Genomic DNA, 25,445 nt, shown 5'->3' on the forward strand with positions numbered 1-25,445 from the left:
TGCATCATCAGTGACAGGAATTCAGACCCGTCCCTTGATTTTATTGCCTTGTATTTACCTCCATGCTCATCCTCTTAAATGTTGGACTGGGTCTGTTTGCTTGGTCTAATATTTTGACAGTATTTTTAATCCTTGTATAAACTGACTTTATAGATTCTGTATATATGCTTTTGAAACGCATCCAATCAATCCCATCCAATCTATCTCCAGCACTGCACTATGTTAGTTTGTCATAATTACACGGTTTGCTGTAACATCTTCCTTACACAAAGTTAATACATCATCACCTCTTCCATAAATCTCATCATAAGAAAAAACAAAACAGTATTTCTCCATGAGTATGTAATTGTTCAGTGGATAAAAAGAACAAGTGTTTTACACCTGGGTCAGATCAGCAGATCTCATGGAAATGGAACAAAAAATTGCAGCCTCAAGTCATCTCTTAAGCAATGCAGTGTACAGTTATACCACCTCTACATGCCCTCTGGAGTCAGAAGAATAAAGCCTGAATTTTACAACCTTCTGAAAACCTGCACAGCATCAGAATCAGGACCACCCAATTCCTCCTTCTGTCTTACACTGCTCTCTCTTGGAGTGGCCTCACGCAAAATACAATATTCTCACAGCTAACAAGATGAACACATTGTGTTTTATCATGCTGAAATGTCACTCTGTACTTAGGCTCCAAGCTCAACCATGTTTTTCAGCTCTTAATAGGACTGTTGGGAGAACATTTATTATAACATGGAGCTTCCAAGGCCAAAAAGAAAGGCTGTAATTGCCACACTAGCTTGATTATAGAGATGTTTACAGAATGAAATTAACAACAGAGCAGGGAAGATACTTCTTGGAATTAATCCGTATGAAAAAAAATCAATTAACTGTTGCAAACGAAAACAATCCAATAATTCCCAGCAAAACACCTTGAAAGGAACATTACACATATCACATGGCACATACGGAATGACACAATCAGGTAGGACAAAACAAAATGTAATTTTTGCTGGAAAAGATAATTTATTTTCAGCTTTCAAAGCAGACAGCAAGTATTTTTCATACTGATCAGGAACAGCCTTCAGTTAGTTACTTCTTACTTTCTTGTTCCTCTTAGCAAATATCTCTACTAAAAGTGATGCCTTACCTTTGTTCATATCAATCAACTGCTGCTTCTTCTTCTGTCGCTCCAGTTTCTCTTGTTCAGCCTTCTCTTTTGCTAATTTGGCTCTCCTTGTTTTCTCCTCCATTTCTTTTCTCTTGTTGTTTTCTTTTAACGCCTCCTGCATTAGATTAAATGAACATGGGTGTGTTATATACTGGGGAAAACCAGAAAGATTAACAGAAGTAACCTTGCTTGCACAGACACTATGATTACATCCTATGAAGTGAGGGGAAAAAACAGGGACTGGCACTCAATACTTCAAGCATCTTTAGAAATCTTAGAGGAAGCATCAGTTACCACACTACCTGTATACATAAACATCAGATAATTAGAAAAATGAAAACTGAAATAGCTATGACAAATGAAGAAATTCCAAGTTTTTCAGCAGGAAAATGTTTGTCGTTGGTTTTCGTTTGTTCTTTTTTAGTTTGGTTTAGTTTTGTTATTAAGACTGTAAACGTAGCCTAAACCTGCATCTTGCTGTTAGGAGGGATGAGTGGGGATGAAGCCCAAATTCCCACTACAACAAACTTTAATTACAAGCAATCAAAGCTCAGTTACTAACATTTAAGCTACAAATATTTGTGTTGAAACAGCCAAAGCAGTCTGGATCATGTAAATACACAATATACATCAAAAGTAATGGAAACCAGTTTATTTAATAGGTTTAAACTCTAAATCTAAAGTCTCTGAGTCAATATGTTGCACAAACTACCAAACTAAAACCTACCCATGTAAGAGAACATATCTAGCTTAAAACAAACACACACACACACAAAACCCACCACAAAACAACCACTTCCCATGCTCTTGTCTCGATCTGGTTGAGAAGACACCCTTCTTTTCCAAAGGAGGCTGATCCTGATTTCTTGCTGGGGTGGGCTGACCCACTCAACCACACTCTCACTCACCATCCTCAGTACAGCCAGGAGAGAATAAGACTGACATCTCAAACAAGAACGGGGTTTGCAGTCACTCCATTATAGCTCCTGCCATGCTTTCCCCCTCACACTTTTCACCTGCTCCACTGTGGGTCCTTCATTAGGACACAACTGCCCCAGTGTGGTCTCCTCATGGCCGCAGGGAGCCCCTGCTCTGAGCTTCTCCACTTCTCCTGTGGCTTGAAAGGCTGCTACTCCTCACACTTGGTCCTTCTCACCCCTCACTGGTGTTGCCCTTCTCTACACTGGTTTCCACAGAGGCACCAGGAGTTCCAGTGCAGGGCTCAGCAGTGCCCTGTGGTGAGGCTGTGGTGGAGCCAGCCAGAACCGGCCGGATCCAGCTGTGTCCAGCACAGCGCAGGCCTGGTCTCTCCTCAGCGGAGGCTCTGCCGCCAAGCAGCCCGAGAAGCAAACCCACCTCAGTCATCCCTTGTGTTCACAAAGACCTTCCTAACTCCTTTACACTCCCCAAATGAGAAACAGTCCAATTCCCTTCAGCTGTTTCCCAAGACCCTAAATTTCTCCTCAGTTTCACTTTCCCTAAGTTCCATTTATCACGAAGAACTCCACTGAAATCCATCATGATGGAGTTTCACCTGATGCCACAGGCAGACATGATAAATGTTAGGGATAATTTTCTTATTTATATTCACAACAGCTACAAATTGAGTGCTCCCTTTCCAACTCACGGTATACTAACAACCGCTGCCTACGAGTACTGTAGGTCTGGGCTTTAGGTGATTTTGGGAGGCTCAATGCATGAAATCCAACAAGTATTATTAATAGTAAAGAAGATACTGGATCCAAAACCAACCAGAACTAACACAGCACATGTTCATTAATGATATTTCAGCTCAAAAAGTTGAACAGTTGAGACTTACTAAGCACAGGGCATATAAATGTTTTCGTATCAATGATCACCTTATTTCCTATGCAATTTAATAATGCCTTAAGAGCAAGGAAAATCATTTATGTTCATAAATGCAAAGGCAGAAGGTCATGCCCCTCTACTCCGCTCTTGTGAGACCTCACTTGGAATATTGTGTGCAGTTCTGGTGTCCTCAACATAAAAAGGACATGGAACTGTTGGAACAAGTCCAGAGGAGGCCACGAGGATGATCAGGGGACTGGAGCACCTCCCATATGAAGACAGGCTGAGAAAGTTGGGGCTGTTTAGCCTGGAGAAGGCTGCGTGGAGACCTCATAGCAGCCTTCCAGTATCTGAATGGGGCCTATAAGGGTGCTGGGGAGGGACTGTTCATTAGGGACTGTAGTGATAGGACAAGGGGTAACGGGTTCAAACTTAAACAGCAGAGGTTTAGACTGGATATAAGGAAGAAATTCTTTACTGTTAGGGTGGTGAGGTGCTGGAATGGGTTGCCCAGGGAGGTTGTGAATGCTCCATCCCTGGCAGTGTTCAAGGCCAGGCTGGATGAAGCCTTGGGTAACATGGTTTAGTGTGAGGTGTCCCTGCCCATGGCAGGAGGGTTGGAACTGGATGATCTTAAGGTCCTTTCCAACCCTAACTATTCTATGATTCTTTGTGGATGTCTTTGTAAATATCCAAGACAATAAAACACTTATTACTGCACAAGCAATATCTCCATAATAAATCTGGGGCAGACTTTATTACACAGTTCTATGTAGTTCTTCAGAAATGATGTTTCAAATGTTTCTAAACAAAAACTACCACTTGTTTTACGGTGTATGTGGTAGGAAGACAACTGTAGCTTCCAAAAGAAAGTTCGATCTAAATGATCTGTAAGCACTAAGATTCAGGATCAATTATATCTGGATTTGGTTATCCAACATACCCAAACACTCACAAAGACAGAATATACACTCAAGCAAAGGACAGCACACTTCAGCATGCACATACCATTTCAAGAGCTTACTGAGGTAAAATACTACATATAGTCCCTTCTTTAATAGCTGATACTGTTTTGCAGTATACCACAGTCACCAGTGATGTTACTCGTGGACACACCTGAAAATTGGATCAAGAACTGCATTTGCTGTACCATCACATAACCAATCGCACTTGGAAACACCTTTCTTTCAGAGAAGAGAAAAGAGAATTAAAGGACAAAATCAATGTTTTATCCTTTTTGGTTCTGGACAGTTCTGTCTCTGCACATTCAATCACACTTGACAGAGATTTCATTTTACTGCAGCTTCACAGGCTGTAATGAAAGTAAATGCTCACAATCTTATGAGAGAAAGCAAATAAGAAATGTCATGGCTGAACTAGTATCCCACCAGCCATTGACATACTATGATTAGATCATAGATTCTGTCACATTTTCTAACAGGAAGACTACAGCAGACTAAACTAAACAAGCTCTAAAGTTATTGTATCTGGAAATTCACTTTGAACCAGTCCCTACAACTGCAAGCTGAAGGGAGATGATATGAAAATACAGATGGAAGTTCATAAAATATTCTGGCTATTAGTGATGATTCAAACAAAAAAACCATTAAAAATAAAGGTTTCATCTTCCTGAAAAACAGCAAGATAACACAATATTGATAACTGTTCATGAGAGTGCCTGTCTTCATCTATCCACCCCCACCCCTTTATATACATGCATAGCAGATGGGCCATTCTTATTTCTTCAAAATATGCATATCCTACTATTTTATTTCCTTCTAGAATGTAAATGCTTTAGAGTATCTTCACATATAGTCTCTTTCCAGAGACTGTAAAGAGAGAGTCAAGGACAGCAGAGAACTAGCAGTGCAATGCAGCATCAAAAGCATTTTGATGACAACATAAAAGGGTTACTCTAGAGAAAAAAATATGTCCACTCTCATGTCCACTTGCTGTACTACTCTGGTAACTGCTTGGTAACAGCTCTATTATTTCTGGTTATTTAGTGGATTCTTTACTGCCACCCCAAATTCTCTCGAACCTCCTACCCACCCGAATAGTTTTATGCCACATTCCTTGAACTTTAACACATCTTTTCATCTACATTCCAATTCAAAATGTTTATTGGGGGGAAAAACAAATGAAACAAAAGAAACAACAACAAAAAGTCCACTAACTATCAAGGATGATGCATTTGAATCATCACCATTGTTTAATGCACGCAATCCCTTTCCTTTGTAAAGTACCTCAGAAGCAAACCACCTGGAATGTATTGTTGGTTATTACTCTCCAGCAGGCAGTCTGACTCTCAATCATTTTGTATTTGTTGTATCATTTACTGCTGTACATTTTGTCATACTTGGATGAAAGCCTGAAATAAATAATTTGTAAGAAACAGTGCCAGTTGCTTTCATGTTATGGGCTGAACGCAAAATAAATCTTCATATGTATTTATAAGCACACTTTATATTTGAATTAATATTATTAATAAATTGGATCATAGTTTTTCCAAGCTGATTGAAGACAACCACAAAGAAAGAGAATTTTGACTCAAGATGTACAGTGGTTTCTACAACATTTGCTCTGTCTGAATTACACCAGCAATCTCTTAAGTTTAATTTTGTACTGTTTTGCTGCAAAGGATTATTTTTCCATCTCATGTGGCTTCATTATTTACTATTAACTCACTTTCTACACCTCCACACTGTGCCTAATATTTCAAAATACAAAGGTGACATGATTTTGCGCCTGCAATGCAATAGTGTTATTTGGGTTCTACCAACCTAAAGTTAAAAGAAATCTGGACATCACCTCATGCTTTCACCTCTTTTTCTTGGGCAGGCTTTTATATTCCTCTATACCTACTCTCTTCCAAACTTCTGTGTTTCAGTGGACTTCTTTTAATACAGAACAGTGCTATTTCGAGTTATTAAGTTATATTCAAGTATTATATGTCAGTGATGGCCTGTGTAGTTTTGTGGGCTAAATTACCTAAAAAGGTAGAGATCAGTTTGAGTACTGAAAAAAAATAGCTCTGAAATTGGCATTGCTTTTAAAGAGGAGGGGGAGGAATCACCAATTTTGTTTGCAATGTAGCTTAACAATGACAAAGTACATAATGGTGTTCATAGGTATACACTGCACAACTACATTTATTCCCTAGTTAAAGAATAAAACCAAACTAATATAACAGTTACAAACTTGAGAAATGTCACACAGCAAGAAGCAATCCACAGTTAAGAGTAAAAGCCTTCCCAGTGGCTTTGGAAAACATTCTGAGAAGTATTAATCTAGATTCGGTCTTTCAAAACACGCAAGTGCATGCAAGAACTGCAATCATTTTCAAGTGAATCTCAACAGACAGAAATATTTTAATGTAAAGAAAACCTTTTTTGACATGCTATTCATCACCCTCTGGTTTTGCTTGGTGCATACCAGCATGCAGTTTTGCTAATTCAACTGCAAATCAAAAACTTAAAGAACTGTGGTCTTGGGGCTTTCCTATTAACAAAAAACCAAACCTAAATTATTGTCTCTCCTAGCAGAGGAACAGATTCAGCAAGGAATATTATCTCTTCTTAAGAAAGCTAGTTGAAGGGGCATATAGCTTGATGTTCCCCCCTGTGTTTATTAGGATTCACTGAAGTACTCTGGATTGCCAGTTTATAGCTCAGCTTCCTTAAGAAGCAGATAAAAAATTAATGTGTATCTCATTCTGTATCTTAAGTTTTGACAGAAACAGATATTCACACACCAACCTGGTTGTAAATAGACTCTCAAAGGTAAATTATTAAAACCAAGAAGAAAGAAAACCTGTAATGCACAAACCTCCTTGGATATTAAAGATGCAGTTGGCTACAAAGCGGTCATGCACCAATAATGAATGCTGCCTGCGATCCCTCATGCCTTCCCTAAATTTGCCCTGCAGCTGCAAAATATGTGAATTGAAGTTCCAGTAAAGAAAAAAATATAATCTTTTTCAGTCATAACTCATTAGGAACAACAAACCCAGATTAACTGGAAATTAATCTACAGAAATAGAGTTAAAATCCTGCAGATTGAGCAATCAGTTTGCATGTACAAAAGATCTTCCATGAGTATTCCCTGGAGGATAACATACTCAAATACATTGCTATCCTTACAAAAATAATGGAAAGGAGATGCAATGATCTGGTATTAAACAAGTGCAGACAAATTCAATTTCCTGATGGGTGGTTATGAAATACTAAGTAGAAAAGATGGTGTTTGGGATACTGCCCCACGGTTCATGCATCATGGCCACTACATCTGACATGAAATATCTCTGGCATGCCATTACAGATGAGGATTTTTGGCAAGTGTAGCTGCTGCTGTATATTCAGGTAGGGAGAAGGGGGGTGCTGCCACTTATCAGCTGTGTCGTAAAACCACTTGAAACTGCCTAGCAGCGTAAGGTAGAAGACGCGTCGGTGTTCACTGAACCAAGTTTAAAGCTACCAAAGAAAAGTTGTACGTCATAATTGCTTAACAGTATACATTTGAATAATTACTAAATCCACCTAACAGGGACAGATTTGGGATTGGTTTAGTATCTTCTTTAAATCAGTATTTGGATAGCCAAATAAACATGCATGTCGAATTCAGGTTATTCCTGAAAGAAACACAGCTGAAATATCACACACATTTCAATAAAACTTTATTATTGGCATTGCAATAAAAACCTATACACAAAACCACCCAGCAAAACAAATGTTAGTTGCTTTGGGTTCAATCTGACAAGAGACACCAAGGCCCAAAGCAGATAAACCCTTGCTTTGTTCACAAAGTGACCTGTTGGATTAAGGACAAAATCAATATGCTGGCACGTGAAGCCTTGCGTCATCATGCAAGTACAACCCTTTAAATTTTTAGGCAAAAAGTCACTTTAAAGTAAATCTCTAAAGTCTGTTCCCATAAAAGCCTAAATCCAGTAGAAAAAGTGAACTTTTTTAAAGCAGCAGAGCCCTGAATACATGTGCTAGAATCATAGAATAGTTAGGTTTGGAAAGGACCTTAAGATCATCCAGTTCCAACCCCCCTGCCATGGGCTCACACTAAACCATATCACTCAAGGCTTCATCCAACCTGGCCTTGAGCACTGCCAGGGATGGAGCATTCACAGCTTCCCTGGGCAACCCATTACAATGCCCCACCACCCTTACAGTAAAGAACTTCTTCCTTAGATCCAATCTAAACTTCTCCTGTTTAAGTCTGAATCCATTACCCCTTGTCCTATCACTACAGTCCCTAATGAACAGTCTCTCACCAGCATCCCTGTAGGCCCCCTTCAGATACTGGAAGGCTGCTATGAGGTCTCCATGCAGCCTTCTCTTCTCCAGGCTATCTCAGCCTATCTTTTCTCAGCCTATCCTGTTGACAGGTTTCAAAGCTTCTGGCTAGAAATTCTTAACAAATTTCAATAAAGGCTGTGAGAATTGCACAAAGTATTGCATATATTGACATAAAACATTTAAATAACAAAATAAACTTCCTGGGTTTTGCATGCTTCCTTCAGGACAGGGCTGATGGACTGTCAGGAGAAAGTGTCCTAGAGGCTGAGTGGCATTATACTCCAAAGAAATGATGTATGTAAAAAAAGCCCCAATGTTGAAGGTATACACTTTTCCATCTGCAATTTTTTCCTTGAGGTTTCTTACACCTTCCACTTCATGTTTCATATTATATTTTGACAGGATAATCCAATTCTATTAGCTTGCTTTGGATGTTCCTGAACTAAGTAAGTAAATATGAATTTAAGGAAGTGAATGAGCTATAATTTACTACAACATCAGCAAGCTAATTGAAGGTGCAATAATGCAGTGATCACTCTGAAATCGCAATTAAGACAAACACAGATTCAAATTATCAAATTATCCTAATACGATATATGAACAAACAGAATGATGAGACTGTGACTGTATGAAACATCCCTGCGGAGATTATAGAAAGAAGTCAGGTTCCTTCTAATCCATGAGAGCATTTTAGAGATAGGTTAGGTGCAGATGTAAGCATCTGCAGCCTGTAAACATCTTCCATGGTAGAGTCTGCTTTAGACTTAAACTCTTGCCAAAGGGAGCCACTTAGAGCAGGTAGTAAAGTCTACTGGTTTACAAGGATTCTTCAACACCTGGGTTAGATTCACAGGTTAGGTTTGTGATAGTCAAAATCTGAAAACTAAGCCAAGTGCAATGAGGACTTAAAATCTTCATTTAAATACTATAAACTTCTAAGATAATGCCGGGGAATAATGACATTGCTCAGTTGGACTCGCTGCCATCAGTACTAAACAGTCTGTTTAAAACTATCAAATGGAAAATTCTAAAGAAAACTCTTAACCCTTTCCCTTTTCAAGATGAGGAAACTTAGCTTCGGTTTTGTCTAGATGATGTTTGTCCATTTTACAGGGCAACAACTCCACCACAGAAACAAGTTAAACTTGTCAGAAAAAAAACCCAACCCCATCCGTACTGCCTATTTTCACACTTGCCTACATTTAAATGCTTGCAAACGCAGTGTACTGCAATTCAGTTCCATTTCTTCCTTATTTATTTTTACATCTTTTGCATATTTTCCAAGAGAAATGTCATCCTTACCTTCTGCACTATGAATAGAGTAGCTACTTATCCACCAGTACTAACAGCTTGTTAATAGAGTTAATGAGTTACTGCTTTTAGGTGAACTCTTTTGCTTCTGAATCCATTACTTTTAAACTTTCCTAGCTTACATCTAATTGCTGAATTGTTCATGAAAAAAAATCATCTCAGCACTAACTGGATGTATACACTCAGATAAGAACTTTAGAGATTGCTTACAAAAGGGCCTTTGTATGGGGTTTTGGGCAGGGGGGAGGAAGGGCTTGCTATATACTGCCTGTTAATAAGCACAATGTTTCACTTTTGATACTACCTCTTGGGAAATTTTGCTGGAGAAAATACTTCTTGCTCATTATTCTTTATTTTTTCATAGCTTCCTGCTAGCTAGAAACTGTTGTCTTTCAGACTACATTAAAGGACTGTTACTTCTTAGGCAGAAGGGAGAAGGTATATTCCCAGACAAATAACCAGGGAAAACAATGAATACAGCCTTTCTTCTAACCCACCCCTGAATTACAAACCCAATTTATGAGTTTGAAACCTGGGAATTTACCTTGACTATGTATTGCATTTCATAGTAAATCATGTTTATTATGTATTAACTTAGGTATTGTATATTCATTGATTTACAGTATTGTAGCAAATGATCTGCCGTATTCAAAGGACATTTCAAAAGAGCCATAGAAAACATACCTGAGTCACGGAGCTTAAAATTTACTTTGTACCAAGTTCCAAACAAACAAATGTTATAAAGAAGAAAAGGTCTTACAAGTACATTTATACTCAAGATGCTGAATCCACTGTGGTGGAAGATTTTCCTTATGAAGGCAACATAACAAATGTTTTATTTCTTGTCTGGTACAGGCCATTAATCTTATAAAATCTTGAAAGACGAGGGTAGTGGTCATCCAATAACAAGTGTTCTGTTCACTAATCATATGTCTTCTCATTTCAGGAAGATGTTCACTTCCTTCATTCATATTACTGGGTTATGGTAAAATATCACAGCCACACAGTAACTATCAATCAATGGCCGGTGTTGATACAAAAGGGCAGTTTATTTCACAGGTCTTTTACAAGAACCCATCTCTCATACTGAGAATTGATGAGTTACTCACATCTGCTTAAATATTTACTTATACTAGAATACAACCTTTTCTCCCTAAGTACATTTATAATGCAATTTAAAGATGTAATTCCTTATTCAAAGAGCTGCATTAACACAGACATGAGGAAAACAGTCACCACTGATAAAACTGTCTAGCAGATATAAAAAAAATCACTTCACTGAAGGAAAAAGCTTCTCTGCATTTTATAACAACCATATCCATAAATGCCTGTTACTGCCTCAAATTTATCTGTTCTTACAGGCATTATTACAACAATGTTTTTTAGACTCTAAATTCACCTCTAAGAATACCTGCATTAAGGGGAGCGCTAACAAAATCAGAAACGTCTAAGAGCTGTATAAGAAAAGAACATTTCCTATCTAATGCTGAAGTATGTATTTCATACAACTTCCACAAAGCACACAAGCTGATTAAAAGGATCTTTATGTCCATTTGCCAGTGTAGGCATGACAGGTCTGGTGGATATTTTTAAACACATTAGCACCTAACAGAAGCAAACATTCCCAAAGTGACAGAGTAAAAATATTTCAGATCATTTGATATAAACTCTGTGAGACAGAAGGTTAAAGTGGAGAACCAAACCAGAAAAGAACAAACTGTCATCTTGCTTCAGACAACTGATTAAGCATTATTTAATAAGAGCCAGAAACTAAGTCAAACCAAAATGTATCAGGTTCTCACTGTCTTTAAGGGCAATAGAAATTTGTATTTACTTTCAATGAAAGAAAGGACTAAAACAATAAAATCTAAAAGAACATTTCTTCTTCAAAACAGTACTACATATAAAAAACATATTATTATTATTCAGTGGATTTTTTTTCTGCAAAGAGAGAAACAAAAAGCAACCCCAAAAAACCCCACTGCTACTTCTGTTTAGATTTCTGTGTAACCATCAAAGAGAAGAATAAACCTTCCCTTCCCTCCTCCCCCCTCCAGGCTTGATTTGGAATCATGTTCCATGTGCAAAGGGACGTCATGCTCAAGTGCTTTACTTAGTTCTTGTGATATGCCTTGAATACAATGAGGTTAACAAGAGAGTACAGTCATGTGGGGACTAAGAGGACTCTATAAGAGGCAGAGGGGTAAAGTGATGCAAACTTTATTTTGTTGTCTCACTAAACCATTGGCTCTAATTGCATTCCCTGCAAAAATGGTTAGAAAAGCCTGGGGATAAAATGGGAGCAGATAAAAAAAAACCAGTTAATAAACTCTGTTTCTTCTACCTGCAGCTCCAGGTTGGTTCACTATATTGCAGCTCAATGCATTTTTAAAAAATGGCCAACAAGAAATATTTGGTTAGATGACCGGTTTGATTTGGCTACTGGTCATCATATGATAAACACTTTTAAAGGTGTAACTTAGGCTGTGAATTCCTAACTACATGGGGCTTTTTTCCACCTCCTAACATCACACAACAGCCACAAAAATCTCTCACATGAAGGTGGACAGTGTTGATAAAAAACTAAGTACAAAAGATGGATTTGGTAGTTAAGAAACTTTGTATCTGGGCAGTTTAAAAGACATAAAACAACCAACAACAAAATGTGAGCAAAGAAGCCGATTCCTGGGGTAATTGTCTACTGCTGGGAAGAGTGTTCCCACTGCAATCAGTTCATCTCACACAAAGAAACTGAAAGCGATCAGTTACTGCATCATTAGCCCACACTGTGAACTTGTAATTTCCTTTACTCCTCTTGTTTAGGGATAACAGAATAACAACTTATTTATATGGAAAATTTTGCTGGAAAATAACTAGAAGATAATCTACTGCACCCACAGGAATATCACTGTATTGCTGATACATTTCGATCAGAGGAATGAAGGATGAAAACACGACTGTTCCAAGAAATGTTTTTCTCATAGACTCTGCATGGTCTCATTCAGCCTAACAACTTCTGAATGCTGAGACCATGTGGAGGTGCATTTATTAAATACTGTTTCTGTCCAACTTGCAAAAGGCAAGCAATTAGAAAAGATAATGCATACATATGGGTTTTTATTTCAAGGCATTATTTCCCATTTGATATATGGCACTTCCTCTAATGATCAAACTCTCTAATGTGACTTTTCAAAGCACCAGCTGTTTGCTTAACATTAAAATAGCTCAACATGAGCATTTTAAGACAAACACATCTCCAAACATATTTTTGTATAGTTGTACACACACAAACACACAGAGGTAGTTTTCTGGTGACCAGGGATGTGCCATTGAGAATATACTTGATTTAATTCTTGTAGATTCAGCTTTTAAAACATTCATTTAAATTCCAGCTTTTTCAAATAGCTGAATTGCATTATTCTATAATGTAAGATATTAGCGGCAAATGAAAGGAAGAAAAAATATCATTACAATCAATTTAGTTGGTATTCTCACTTTCACATAGCAGAATCTCACACAGGTTAAGCAAAGGAACTACAAGTAATAACTCTTGTACAAAGGTAATGGAATTCAGGTAAAGATTTTCTTAAGGATTGAATTCCAAGTGCTCACAGAGGCCAATTATCTGAAACTGCATACACTGTAGTTTCAATTAAAACATGATGTGTATCTGGAGCACTCATTGTTTGTAACTGACCTTCAAGGGAAACCTTCTCAAAGCACAGGTAGCACCCTTCTAGGACACTGAGGAAGGGGAGCAGGGGCTGGCTGGGCTGTACAGGCATCTCCTGAGGGAGCTCTGACACAAACCAGAAACATGGAAAAGCAGAAGGATGGCTAAACTATGCAGGAGGAACACTGCCCAGAGAGGGAAGCAATGAAGAAAGTGAAAGCTCAGATGGAGATAAAACTGGCAAGAGATGTGAAAAATCAATGAGGAATGCTGCTACAGCTACAAGAACAAAGCAAGATGAAGAAAAAGTCTACTGCTGAATGGAGCATGGAACCTAATCTCAAAAGAGGCTGAGGTGTTCTGCACTGCCTTCAATCTCAACCTTTGCCATGACTGTTTCATAGGCAGTTCAGGCAATTGACTGATGTCATTGCAAGGCCTCTATTTCATGACAATGTTGTGGGAATCAAGGGAGCTCTCCAATGCCTGATAAAGGCAAATATATGCTCATCTTTAAAAGAACAAGGAAAGCTTTGTGAACTACACACTATCCAGCTATTGCTTCTGTTTTCAGAGAGATCATGGAGGAATTCCTTCTAGAAGCCATTTCCAGGTACATAAAAAGCAGGAAGGATACATGAAACAGCCACACTGGATTTACCAGGGTAAACTGTGTCTGGCAAACTTGACTGCCTTCTCTAAGACAGGCTCTGTGCGTGAGGGGAAAGAAGAGGTTATCACTTAGTTTGGCTTTAGCAAAGCCTTCAATACAGTCTCCCACAGTCATTGTATCTTCATACATTGAGATATTCAAATCTCATCTGGACACAGTCCCATGCAGCTCAAACTAACTTTCACCCTCATCCTGCTTTGAGCAGGATTTCTACTCAATAACCCTGAGTGCCTTCTTCTAACCTATTTTATGTTCCTGTGGTTTGTCTCATCATCATACATGCTCACATAAGAAATATTAGCGACAAAACCAGAAACAACAATCCTAAAAGCTTCTGAGCTTCTAAGCTAAAAGTGAGCAGCAGAACAAACAAGCTTTATCAATACACAGGCATTAGCAAGAACAGAGGAGAATGGCAAACAAGTCATCAATACTTCAAGAATATCTAGAATCTTCAGTCATTTAACAACAGACTAAAAAACGTTAATGGGACCACTTAGAACAAGCCTGCAGGCATTGCAATAGTCTGAACTGGACAAATTTGATATGCATGCTCCCGGGAATACTGGAAGCTGCTGTACATGCTCAGCCTTTTCTGACTGCATCTGAATTCTGATCAGTAGTTATGTCCCTTTTTACAGTAACTTCCATGGATTAAATGAGTTTCAGGGTCTTTTTCCTTTTGGGAAACTTCTTACAAGCATTAAAATGTTGCAGAAAACCTTAATTCTTTTTATTAATTTTTGTTTATCGAAAAAACCCCAACCACAAAAAAACCCCAAAACCACCACAAAAACCCCAAAACAAACGAACCAACCACACACTCCCCAAACCAGCCCAAACAGTGTCCTGTGAGCATTTAATGTTTGCCCGAGGCCTCCCTCAAGTGTCTGGAAAAAATTAAATCCCTAAAAAGAGCCTTTACGCCACTAAAGTCTACAAGGCCCTGTTCTAGTGCATAAAATAAGCCAAGAAATTCCCAAAAGACCCAATTACAATTACTACTACTACCACTGTCTGTATATATCTAAACAACTGAACTGACTGAAAGTACAAATAATGCCCGACATCTGACATATCCATGTCTGTAAAAACTCCAGAAGCAGAAAGACCCCTGGTTCCTGAAACACCCCATAGATTGTTGTGGGGAGTGAAGGTGATAAGATTTGCATGAAAAAGATTTGGGAAGGAGCTCTGAGCCCATGGTGCTTGACAAGCCCTGGGGCGATGAGTTGGAACACTGAAGGGCAGGACAAGTAAAAAAGCAAGCCTTTGAGGATGGGCCACACCACTGTTCCATATCCACAGAGAAGTATTTGCAGAAGCAAAACGCACATATATGAATAGAGCATTAACCAGAGGATTATGTGTAAATAATAATTAACAGTACTTGGCATGCTTAAATCTCACATAATTCCTTTTGTCTTAACCAGTGATCAATAAACATAGGGAAATGTGGTCAGCTAGACTGCATTTCATCTCCTTATCAAAATGATTAGCAACACCCAATCAGTTATACCCACACAAAAACACTGAAAAGAGCAAGTGTAACTGAAATCATAAGATGAAAATATGTACCATTAATTACACATCATGTAGTCGGAAGCTCACAACACTGAGAAAAGCCAATAGTCAAGTTGTTAACACCATCCTTTTTTGAAGTCTTAAGCACAGTGTTTTGCAGTGAAATAAGGATCTTGTACAATGTGATTCAGTAGCCCCCCAACTCCTGAAATCAGCACTTCATTCCTACAGAATTACAGAAGCTCATTCTAAACTTGAAACAATGATGACTTCCTCTGTGCCTGCAACTGTAATGTACACAGTCATTTCTTTACTGCTTGTGGTTCATATGGAAATATTCCAGCTTTGTTATTAGAAGTTACTGCACTTCATTTATAATTTCTCATATTTCCATACCAAAAACCTGAAATACCACTTTTTTCTCCCCCTCCCCACTATTACTTTGTCACTCCAAAGCACTATAAGAATCTCTTCAAAATATACTCCCTGGAAATTCAGGTACAACCATTGAAGAGTAAGAGACCATCAGCGTTATCCTTAGGAAGTCAAAATGAAGGGGGGAAAGAAAAGCAAGCAACTGAATGAATTTTCATTCTAATACACCTTCTAGAATACACGTGCCCTCTAGCTCTTATCCCCTTCAAGGCATTTAGATGCTTAAGGACAGATTTTCATCACAATATTGGGACATTGCTACTCTGAAGTCTGGTTCAAGTAGTTATAACAACAGATTTTCAAACTGTTTGAAAAAGTAAGCCTTGGATTTATGAGCAAGCAAATGCACAGGAATATCGTGACAACTGTTCCCGTTCTTGACAAATCTTCCTGCAGATGTGCTGGCACACTTACTAATTATAAAAGAAATGGTGATTTGCTCATGGGCAAAAATAGAACAATTTCAGCCAATTTAAAATGCATAGATAAATATATTGTAATAGATGTTTTCTAATAAAGTAAACTTGGCATGAGAATAATGTTTTGAAGCAGTTATTCCTCCATCACACTGAAACTGAAAGTCGTTTTGATTAGATGATAAATTAATCCAGCTACTGGCAATAGACGGCTCAGTGAGCCACAGCTGTATGGGAAATGGTGGTATTTCCAAGTGATGTCAATATTCTCTAGAGACACAATGTGACATTCGAGGCATCTGTTTTCCCTGTACACTTCCTATAGTGCAGCTAATTATGGCTCCCAGGCAGCCACTAGGAAAGATGACATTAAACCCATTAGAAAACTGAGCTGTTTAAAACTAAATTCTTAAATTCCTTCATAAAAAACCCATACCCTGACATCAACTACTGTGGATGGCTGGAAATAGTAACATAAGCGTCTAAGTGAACTTCTTGAGTTCTGCCAGCAATACCGAGCTCATATTGAAAGTCTCAGCCCTAGCATCACAGCAACATTAAGGTATCAGCCAGCTTGTAACACAACATCAATGTGCATACAGCCATTCAGGTCTTGATTTTAACGTGATTTCCCGAATTATTCATATGTCTGAACCCCATCCTCCAGTTGAGTTGGCAAATTACAAACTGGAATTCGATAGCTCTCAGTGACTAATACCTAAATAATTCTGGGAACATTCACCTGTTTCCTGCCATAGAACAAAACATAATTAGAACACCAGAAATAGAAGATAAAAGAATATGTATAATGTTTAACAGACATTACTCACCAAAAACAGAGTTCTGAAGTTGCTCAGATCGCCGAAGAATTCTTCTATGCTTATTGCTTTGGGATCAAAGGTAAAGTATTCTCCTAGATTTTCATACAATTTAGTCATGTTGTTGTGCATGTTGAACAATTTTTCATATTGCTCTCGGGCACTCTCAGCAAAGCTGTAAGGTTTTGTTAAGGAAAATGATTCAAATGTAATCCAATCTAACAGCAAAAATAGTAAAGAAAACAAGGTACAAATGCAAAGGTTAGAACTGGAAAATATGCTAGTGCAATTGTGCTTTCAAATAGGACATTTTGATGTATGAGCATGCCTGCAAGTTCATACCAACATAAGGTGGTGCCACATTTCTCCACTAAATGATTTCTTTCCAGTGATGAAGATTTGCCATCAATAGATTACACAAACTGACTTGATAAAATTACCAAATATCTTACACATTTTTGTTCTAATAAACTATTAACTTTGTGAAATACATTCTATGAAAAGACATACTGAAAATTAGGATCTATGTGTAAGTGATGCCATGTCCCCTATATGATGTACATATATGCAAAATCTGCATTCTGCATACCTACCAGTGACAAGATTATCTACTATGACATTCATTTTTCTTCATCTATTCTTACAGATGGCTTGGCGGACTCTTAAATGCCTAGTGACATAACTCAGCACCTACCTCAGGCTTCCCATAGTAGATAAACTTAATTGGGGCACGCTCTCAATATGCGATTTCACAGAACTTATAAAAATGGAATACCCACCCACCTGCCCCACTTAACTGACAAACAGCTTTGAGAAATTATTAGTAAGAAAAACACCATGGAACAGCAGAAGTCTTATTTTCTTTAAAGGAAGAAGAATGGAACTCTAGCAATGAAACGGAGTGATGCCATCCCAGCAGTCATCATTAAAAGTTCTACATAATCCTGTTAAACAGAAAAATGTGGCTTTTTTCCCCCCTACTTCAAAACCATATTTTTAGACTAATTCTTTGCAAATACAGGAAGGGTGCAAACTACTAAAGGAAATATTAGTTTTTCCTTGAAGCAACTATGGTTTTAATTGCTGTTTTCTTCTGTTGTAGTTGTTTATATCCACAAAGATATAAAGTCACAAATTGCTGTAAACAAACCCAGTTAGTAAGGATTAAACTAGTTCTGCTGATGGTGGATGGTAGCTGATGAAAGTGTTGTGCTGCACGTATCAAAACCCAAGAACAAAAGACACGAGTTATAACCCAAATAACAAAACTCATGCAGCCTGGTTCCCTGTGGCTTTCACTTGCAACAGATCTTTTCCACGCTGATTCTGATTATTAACACAGCAGAGTTTGTGATTCAGGCTTTCCCATTACTTAAGACTTTCATTTGAAACTCTGCCTTGTATAACATTTCTCATTACTCAATATTTCCGAGATGCCCACCTCTCTGCGACAGAAACCTGGAAACTAAGAAGGGGGAGATACAGAGAAAACATATGAGCCATTTATGTTTGAGTTGAGGCTAAACCCTATAATGACTCTTCAGAAAACAAGCCACAGATTGCAGAATAAAGGGGAAATTCGGGTGGATATTCTATTCATGATATTTCTCTAGTGTTTGGATACTGTTTAGTACTTTAAAGGCTGTCACTGCATGAGCTACATACAAGTGTAACAAAGCTGAAATTATCTTCCATTGAATAGAGGCCTAATATTTCACTTGGATTCTTCTAGCCTAACTGAAGGCTACATAGTCATTTATATCATTTATGACAAACTGGTTCTTAAAAGTATGATCAAAACCTTTATACAACATAAATTTTCCTCTTAAGAAACTTATTTTCCAAGTAATCCTTTCTTCTTCATTAAAGCCTCAGTAGCATAAAAAGAAAGATGTATTTCTTTGTTAGCCTGTAATGTTCACTTAGAATGGCAAAAAGGTAGAAACCAGCTGTGTAATGGATCTTAACATATAAATATCAGTATTTTGAAACACTAACATCTACCTATATAATTTCATACCAGTGCAAACACAGAATAATGCCTATACTTGCAGTTTATTGCAATGAAGTTTAGCTTGCTTGGTTAGAATCTCAAGCTTGGACTGTGAAATTGCTCACCTTAATTAACGTAAGACAAACTTGGTGTAGTTCAGACTTCAGTGACATTTAAATGTACAGAAGGAAATGAAAGTTTAATGGCAAGAATACATTAAATGGGCAATAATGGCATGTGACTGAATCATGGAGCAGAGCCTCAAAATTTTAGGGAAACATGACTTGCCTTAGAGTTAGCAGACTACTGTCTTGGACAACTCAGCAACCACAGGGAAAAGAAGTATGAAAGTATATAATGATATAAATTATATCTGTGGTTCCCTTACAAACAACCTCATAGAATATAAAACCAAATGAATATACTAAAAACTACTGGAAAGTGTAAAAAAAAAAGGAAAAAACCTTTGAACATTCCAGATTTGGAATCAATTCTTTGAAACAATGCTCCCAGAGTCAAATTCTCCATTCAGGTTGCACATTCAACATGAGAAATAACAGCAGTTAACACTATAAAAGAAAACAAAAGAGATAACCACACAATACTGCTAGTGAAACCACTAAATATTTTGAAGTAACACTGTATAAACATATAGCATAATTGCAACATTATTAGTTTTTATCTAGTAGAGTACCAAACTGCCAATAAGAAATACCATTAATGGATAGCTTGTAAGACAAAAGGATGTCAGCAAGACAGATGAATATGTTGAGCAAAGAGAGAATAAAGTACTTTAACTATACCTAATTTGGAAGAAAAGTCAGTGCTGTAGAGGCAGTATTTTCCAGTCATATAGCATGTCACATTAACAAAGTTACACTGTCACACTCTATATGCTTCATACAGTCTTCATGCTCATGAAATATTACTAACTTGAAACATCACCTTGGAATGCACTACATCAAGTCATCATGAAGACTTAGTCGCTGTAACTCCACAGAAGCAAAGCCATGCCTGCTCATTCTATTTCATGAAAAAACAGTACTGAAATGTCAAAACTGTGCCTAAAAGAAATGCTTAATTACAAGCGCTCCCATTAATACAATTTGAAATGAGTGCTCAGTTAAATTATGAGCGCTCATTTAAAAACTGTGAGCAAGGTTCCATTCTTACTGTGAGCCAAAAAAAATATCACAGCACTATTATGTGCAGAGATGCTTGTTCAATGACAAGAAATTACTTTATTCACATACACATTTCTTTCATAACCATAAGAAACTACTGAGCCAAGACTTGCCTGTAAATGCTATTACAAAAATTCTATTACAAAAAAACAAAAAACCAAAACCAAATAACAAACAAAACAACATCAAAATCATGACTGCCCCCCAAAAACCCTGAACCACCACTAGGAAAGACAGTTTCATCTTCAGTACCATACCTGCCTCCCCAGGTTCCACATAAAGCAAGAAAAATGGATTCATAAATCTGAACATACAGAGGGTTACTATACTACAATTAGGAAGTACATCACTGCAGTGGTCTAATCACTATCTAGGTAACTTTATACATACAATCCTTACCGAAGGTTTTAAATACTTCTTTGAGTGGTTTTAAGGTAAAGTTTACGCCCTTTAAGCTGTTTCCTTACTGCAGAGGGCAACTACACAAAACCACTCCAAGGTTTTCTAAGTGTCACATTGTGTTATTAAGAGATTAAAATTCACAGGTGTTCTCTGAAAGTGCTCTCCTACTTCATTGGTATTAACACACTGCCCCGAGATTAGTAACTAACTAAATCAGTGCTCAGTTACCAGTACCAGAACATTAACATATGCTTTCCCACACAATCCAGTAAAATCCTCTGCATTGCACAACTCTAAAGAACTCTCCAAAGAAAATTAAAATGCAAACAATTAACAACAGAAAATCTCATGTCTTTTGAATTACAAAGACAGAAGTAAATTCAGACCATTAACTTCCATTATTCTCAGTGATTTATTAAGTTCTGTTGCCAAGTTTCACTTATCTACTACTAATACTTTTTCCTGACTCTTGTTACGGTTAAAGGAGAGACTGGGAAACTACATATATATATATCATTTTATTTAAGGATTTTGTTTATGCATTTGCATCACAGCTGCTGCCAACTTAAGCTTCCATCCAGTTCCATGGTTTGCATGACAGTGACCACCACCAGGAAGAGGGGGGAAAAAACATTTAGATACCCAGAAGGATTTCTGCAGTGAGAATATGAAGCGTGGTGTCAGTAGCAGAGTACAGGTAAATATTAGCACAGCTGGATAAAGCCAGCTGTAAGGACTGAAAACATCTTTTCTGTAAGTAAATCAATTATTTTTTTACACTCTGAAATATGACCAGATGACTGCAGTTTGCTGGCATTTCAGAGCAATGCCTAAATTAATCCACTTCATTAAGCAAGCAATGGATACAAATGTTACCATGACACTATGCTACCACATTGTGTCGGAGATAAAGAATCACTAATTACCATCAGTAGCAGAATTAAAACCTTTATGTCCATAGTAGGAACACTACTACAGTACTTCCATGCTTTCTACTGGTTTCTTTCATGTAAACATGAGAAAAAAAGATCGGAGAAATAAAGGTTAAAGACCTCAAATCATCTGGAGGAAAAAAACTCATCATTTCTACCATTACATGTGCTATGAATTTCACATCAACCTATCAATTACTTATATAACAGCTAATAAAGTACCTGAACACACAAACCCACACTTGCCCAAAGGCAGCACCTATTACCATCACATTTACAAAGAAAATTAAAGCCAACACTGACAACCTGTCATTTGTCAATAATAAATATGCTGCAGCAGAAAGAACATTGGCAATTTACCTATAATAATAGAAAAGGACTGGTGTTCCAGAAGTTAGGGAGGCCCCTCCACAGGGTTCACGGTTGCTATAAAAATGGAATTTAGGACAATAGAGGACAGAGTTAATGTCTTTGATACCTCCAGAACAAGAACAAAAAGGGGATTCCTGCCAGAAACTTCTAAACACTCTCCAGAAGGATTTCATAGAAGTTCCTTTTGTCCTGTCCTTCCAGCTGCTGGTTACAAGAAGCTGAAATCAGGTGAAAGCACCATTCCATTGGGAGCGTTTTTCATGTAATGCTTGATTCTCACAAGTTTGTGCTGACACAAAAAAAACTCCATTTAAGAAAGAGGCAGCTGGCATTATGCTACAGATGGATTAACTCCTAACAGAGAACAAAACCACAGGGATAGACAAAAATGAAGGCCCACTGAGACCAGAGGGGGAAGATGTTCTCATTTATAAATATACTCAAGGAAAAGAATCCAAGTATTTAGCATATTATATAAATTGGCACTAATGAGGAGGAAAAAATGTAATCAGCCTGGGGTTTCCTGGGAGTCTGGAAAGCAGAGCCACCTAACCTGCATTTGTTTAAATAGGCAATCTATGTATTTTCCATCTACCTTCAGTTTTACTGACTGTATCAAGGATTCTTATTTTATTTCTTATTCACGCTGACCCTAATATTGATTACAGGCAGAAACTGTTCTCAGAGCACAGCAGCATCTAAAACAGAAACATGGTTTCATTCTAAACCTCCATATGATTACCTTGAAATTTGTCCACACCAGCCTTCTTAGGGCACTTCTCTTTGATTCAACAGTCAATGCAGCATGTGTTTGTTAGCTTTTACTTGCAGGTTGATAAATCTGCACTGAGAGCAAGAGGCCCATGAACTGTATCATTACACAACGATAAAGCCCTGAGCCTTAATAATCATAAATACTTCAAGACTGAAAATAGATGTCAACATGTATTCTTCATGCTTTACTAAATTTACAGCTTCACATAATTCAGAGTCTGCTAGATATTCCAAACTCCTGAGAACTCATTTGCTGCCTGAAAATTGACAGTTTCCATCAGAACGTTGTGTCTCAGACAATACAGTTTAATTCCAAGTGGCTTATTAATATTTGCATGACAAATTACACATTTGAAGGTTTCTCCCCTGTCCTGAACAGAACTCTGGAATTAGCACCAGCGGTACTTGAAGCAGGAGGGAATGCAGCCACGTATCAAAATGCCATTTTATTATTCAGGAGATACACATACACACTACAGCTCTTTAAATGGACAGACATACCTGGAATATCTGAAACATAAGAATACCAATAGTTGATATTTTGATAAAATTACAACTTAGTTATTAATCCAGTGCAGATGCTATACATTTTAACAGGGTCAAACCAGCCTACCTTTACTGGGTGTTCTTCTCTTTTGAAGAAACATAAGTCATTTTCACTTCAATTAACTAATTGTCAAACGGCTCAATCCACAATATGTTACTACAGACACTGGGAAAAGTTAATAAATGTGCTGAAAATCTGCCTATTCAAAAGCTTGAAAGTAAAATCGTTGGAGCCTAAAATGACATAGTTGGGGGAGAATTAATTAGGCAGAAAGAATAATGTAAGTAACCACACAACAGCTGATTGCTGTTTGTATGCCTTTATGAGCTATGAGATAAAACATACAGGAGTTGGATTAAAAAACACTTGGGACACCACTCATCACCGTGTGGATCATCAGACCTGCTTGTAAATTAACCTTATTCAGAGGTGGCACTTGACATCCTCAGCAGTAAGGAATTAGCCACAAAAGGAAATTAAATGTATGGTAGAGCAGGCAAGGAATCAGAAAACACTTTAGAAGATTAAGCTTCCACAGAGGGCTCTGCATTTATACAGAGGGGTGCTTTAACAGAAATTCACAACCTACTACATGTTTGGCTTCCTATATTTCTGGGTCTGAATCAAGTGTTGAGTAACAGCCAAGCTGAGCTTAAATGGGTGGCTGAGCACCGGAAATGGTTGTCCAGAGAGGTTATGGAATTTTGGAGATACTCAAAAGCCATCTGGACACAGCTCTGCAAGCCTGCTCTAGAGCAGGCGGGTTGGGCAAGGTGACCTTCAGCGGTCCCTTCCAACCTCAGCCTGCAAGGCTGAGAAATCCAAATGAGCAAGGCTTTGGTTACTCTCTTTATACATCATTTCAACTTCAAAATATAACATCTCAATTTCTTGATAGATAATACAACTTTGTTCCATTAAAAAAAAAAAAGCCAAATTCACAGGTAAATTCTACACACCGTACTTTACCCAAATACAGCTTTTCCTACTCCAAACATGCCAAAATTAAATCAGATTAAGAACTGCTGAAGACAAGCATGAAACACTAAGAACAAACCAGTTGTCAGAATCCTCACTATGAACTATAAACATCCAGTTTCAAAATTACCTTGCTGAATAGTTCATTATTTCAACAAATAAAATGGTATTTATTATTTAAACTTGGTTTTCAATAAAGCCAAGTATTCCTATTATCATCAGAATTTCACCAGATATTAATAAGTCAGCTAAAGCAAGTGTAAGGACCAAATAATTGAATTTCTGTATCTGCATGGAGTTTGATTTAGCTTCCTATACGCACTTAAGCCAACTCATTGTCTGCCTTGACAAAAAAGAGCCAAACCCACATTTCAAACTCATTTGTAAAAATAACATAATCCCTTGGTGTGATCCACCTGAAATTAAAACCATCAGCACACTGCTCGTTAATGCATTGCCATACATTGATCATACAGCAAAACACTCCCTTCTCCCCTCCCTGCTACGCTTACCTACTACTAATATTAAAGAAATACACTTCAACAAGAATATTTTTGTGATGTTTTCCAATGTGTTATTTCAAAACTCCTGCATAGCATTTTAGAGCATGACTGTGGCTGAAAGAACCACCAAACAAGCCTAAAAAATGTTTTCTATAGCTAAAAGAGAAAGTTTGATTCAATAGCATCATTTTTAATGAACGATGTACCACTGTTCTTAGTTTCTAATCTCCAAGCTCATTCATAATAGAGCATTCCTTGAACTCAACTGGAGAAACACAGACATATTAGCTGAAGACTAAATCCAGCTTTAATAACAATAAGTCATTTACACTGATAGCTTTATATTCACCTACTATCAGTATGTAAACAGATGCTAACAACTTCATCATTCACACTAGATACATAATGTATCTCTGTGACTGTGCAGAAGACAAGACGTCTGGAGCATACACAGATAATTATGAATCACAATTATATACCTAATCTTTTCCTCCTGGTGAAAGCCTTTGAAAATATCAATAATAAAAGAATTGGCAGAAATCTTTATTACAATACTCTTATTCTACCCAAATTAGAACCCAAAGAAACCAAGACCCAAAGAAGGAGCCCCATTTCATGAGTTTAAGCAAA

General features: G+C 37.5%; 1 protein-coding gene across 5 annotated transcripts in view; it reads right to left on the reverse strand.

Moving 5' to 3' along the window:
- Positions 1–25,445, reverse strand: part of DIAPH2 (diaphanous related formin 2) — a 232,578-nt gene that overhangs the window by 82,402 nt on the left and 124,731 nt on the right. For all 5 annotated transcript variants that reach the window (XM_034063587.1, XM_034063586.1, XM_031048216.2 and 2 more), the window contains 2 exons: positions 17,143–17,307; positions 1,142–1,277 (listed from right to left, as the gene is read on the reverse strand). In XM_034063587.1, the coding sequence (XP_033919478.1) occupies positions 1,142–1,277; positions 17,143–17,307 (301 nt within the window). The remainder of the gene's footprint in view (positions 1–1,141; positions 1,278–17,142; positions 17,308–25,445) is intronic.

The sequence above is a fragment of the Melopsittacus undulatus genome, chromosome 6 (assembly GCF_012275295.1).
Source record: "Melopsittacus undulatus isolate bMelUnd1 chromosome 6, bMelUnd1.mat.Z, whole genome shotgun sequence".
NCBI lineage: Eukaryota > Metazoa > Chordata > Aves > Psittaciformes > Psittaculidae > Melopsittacus > Melopsittacus undulatus.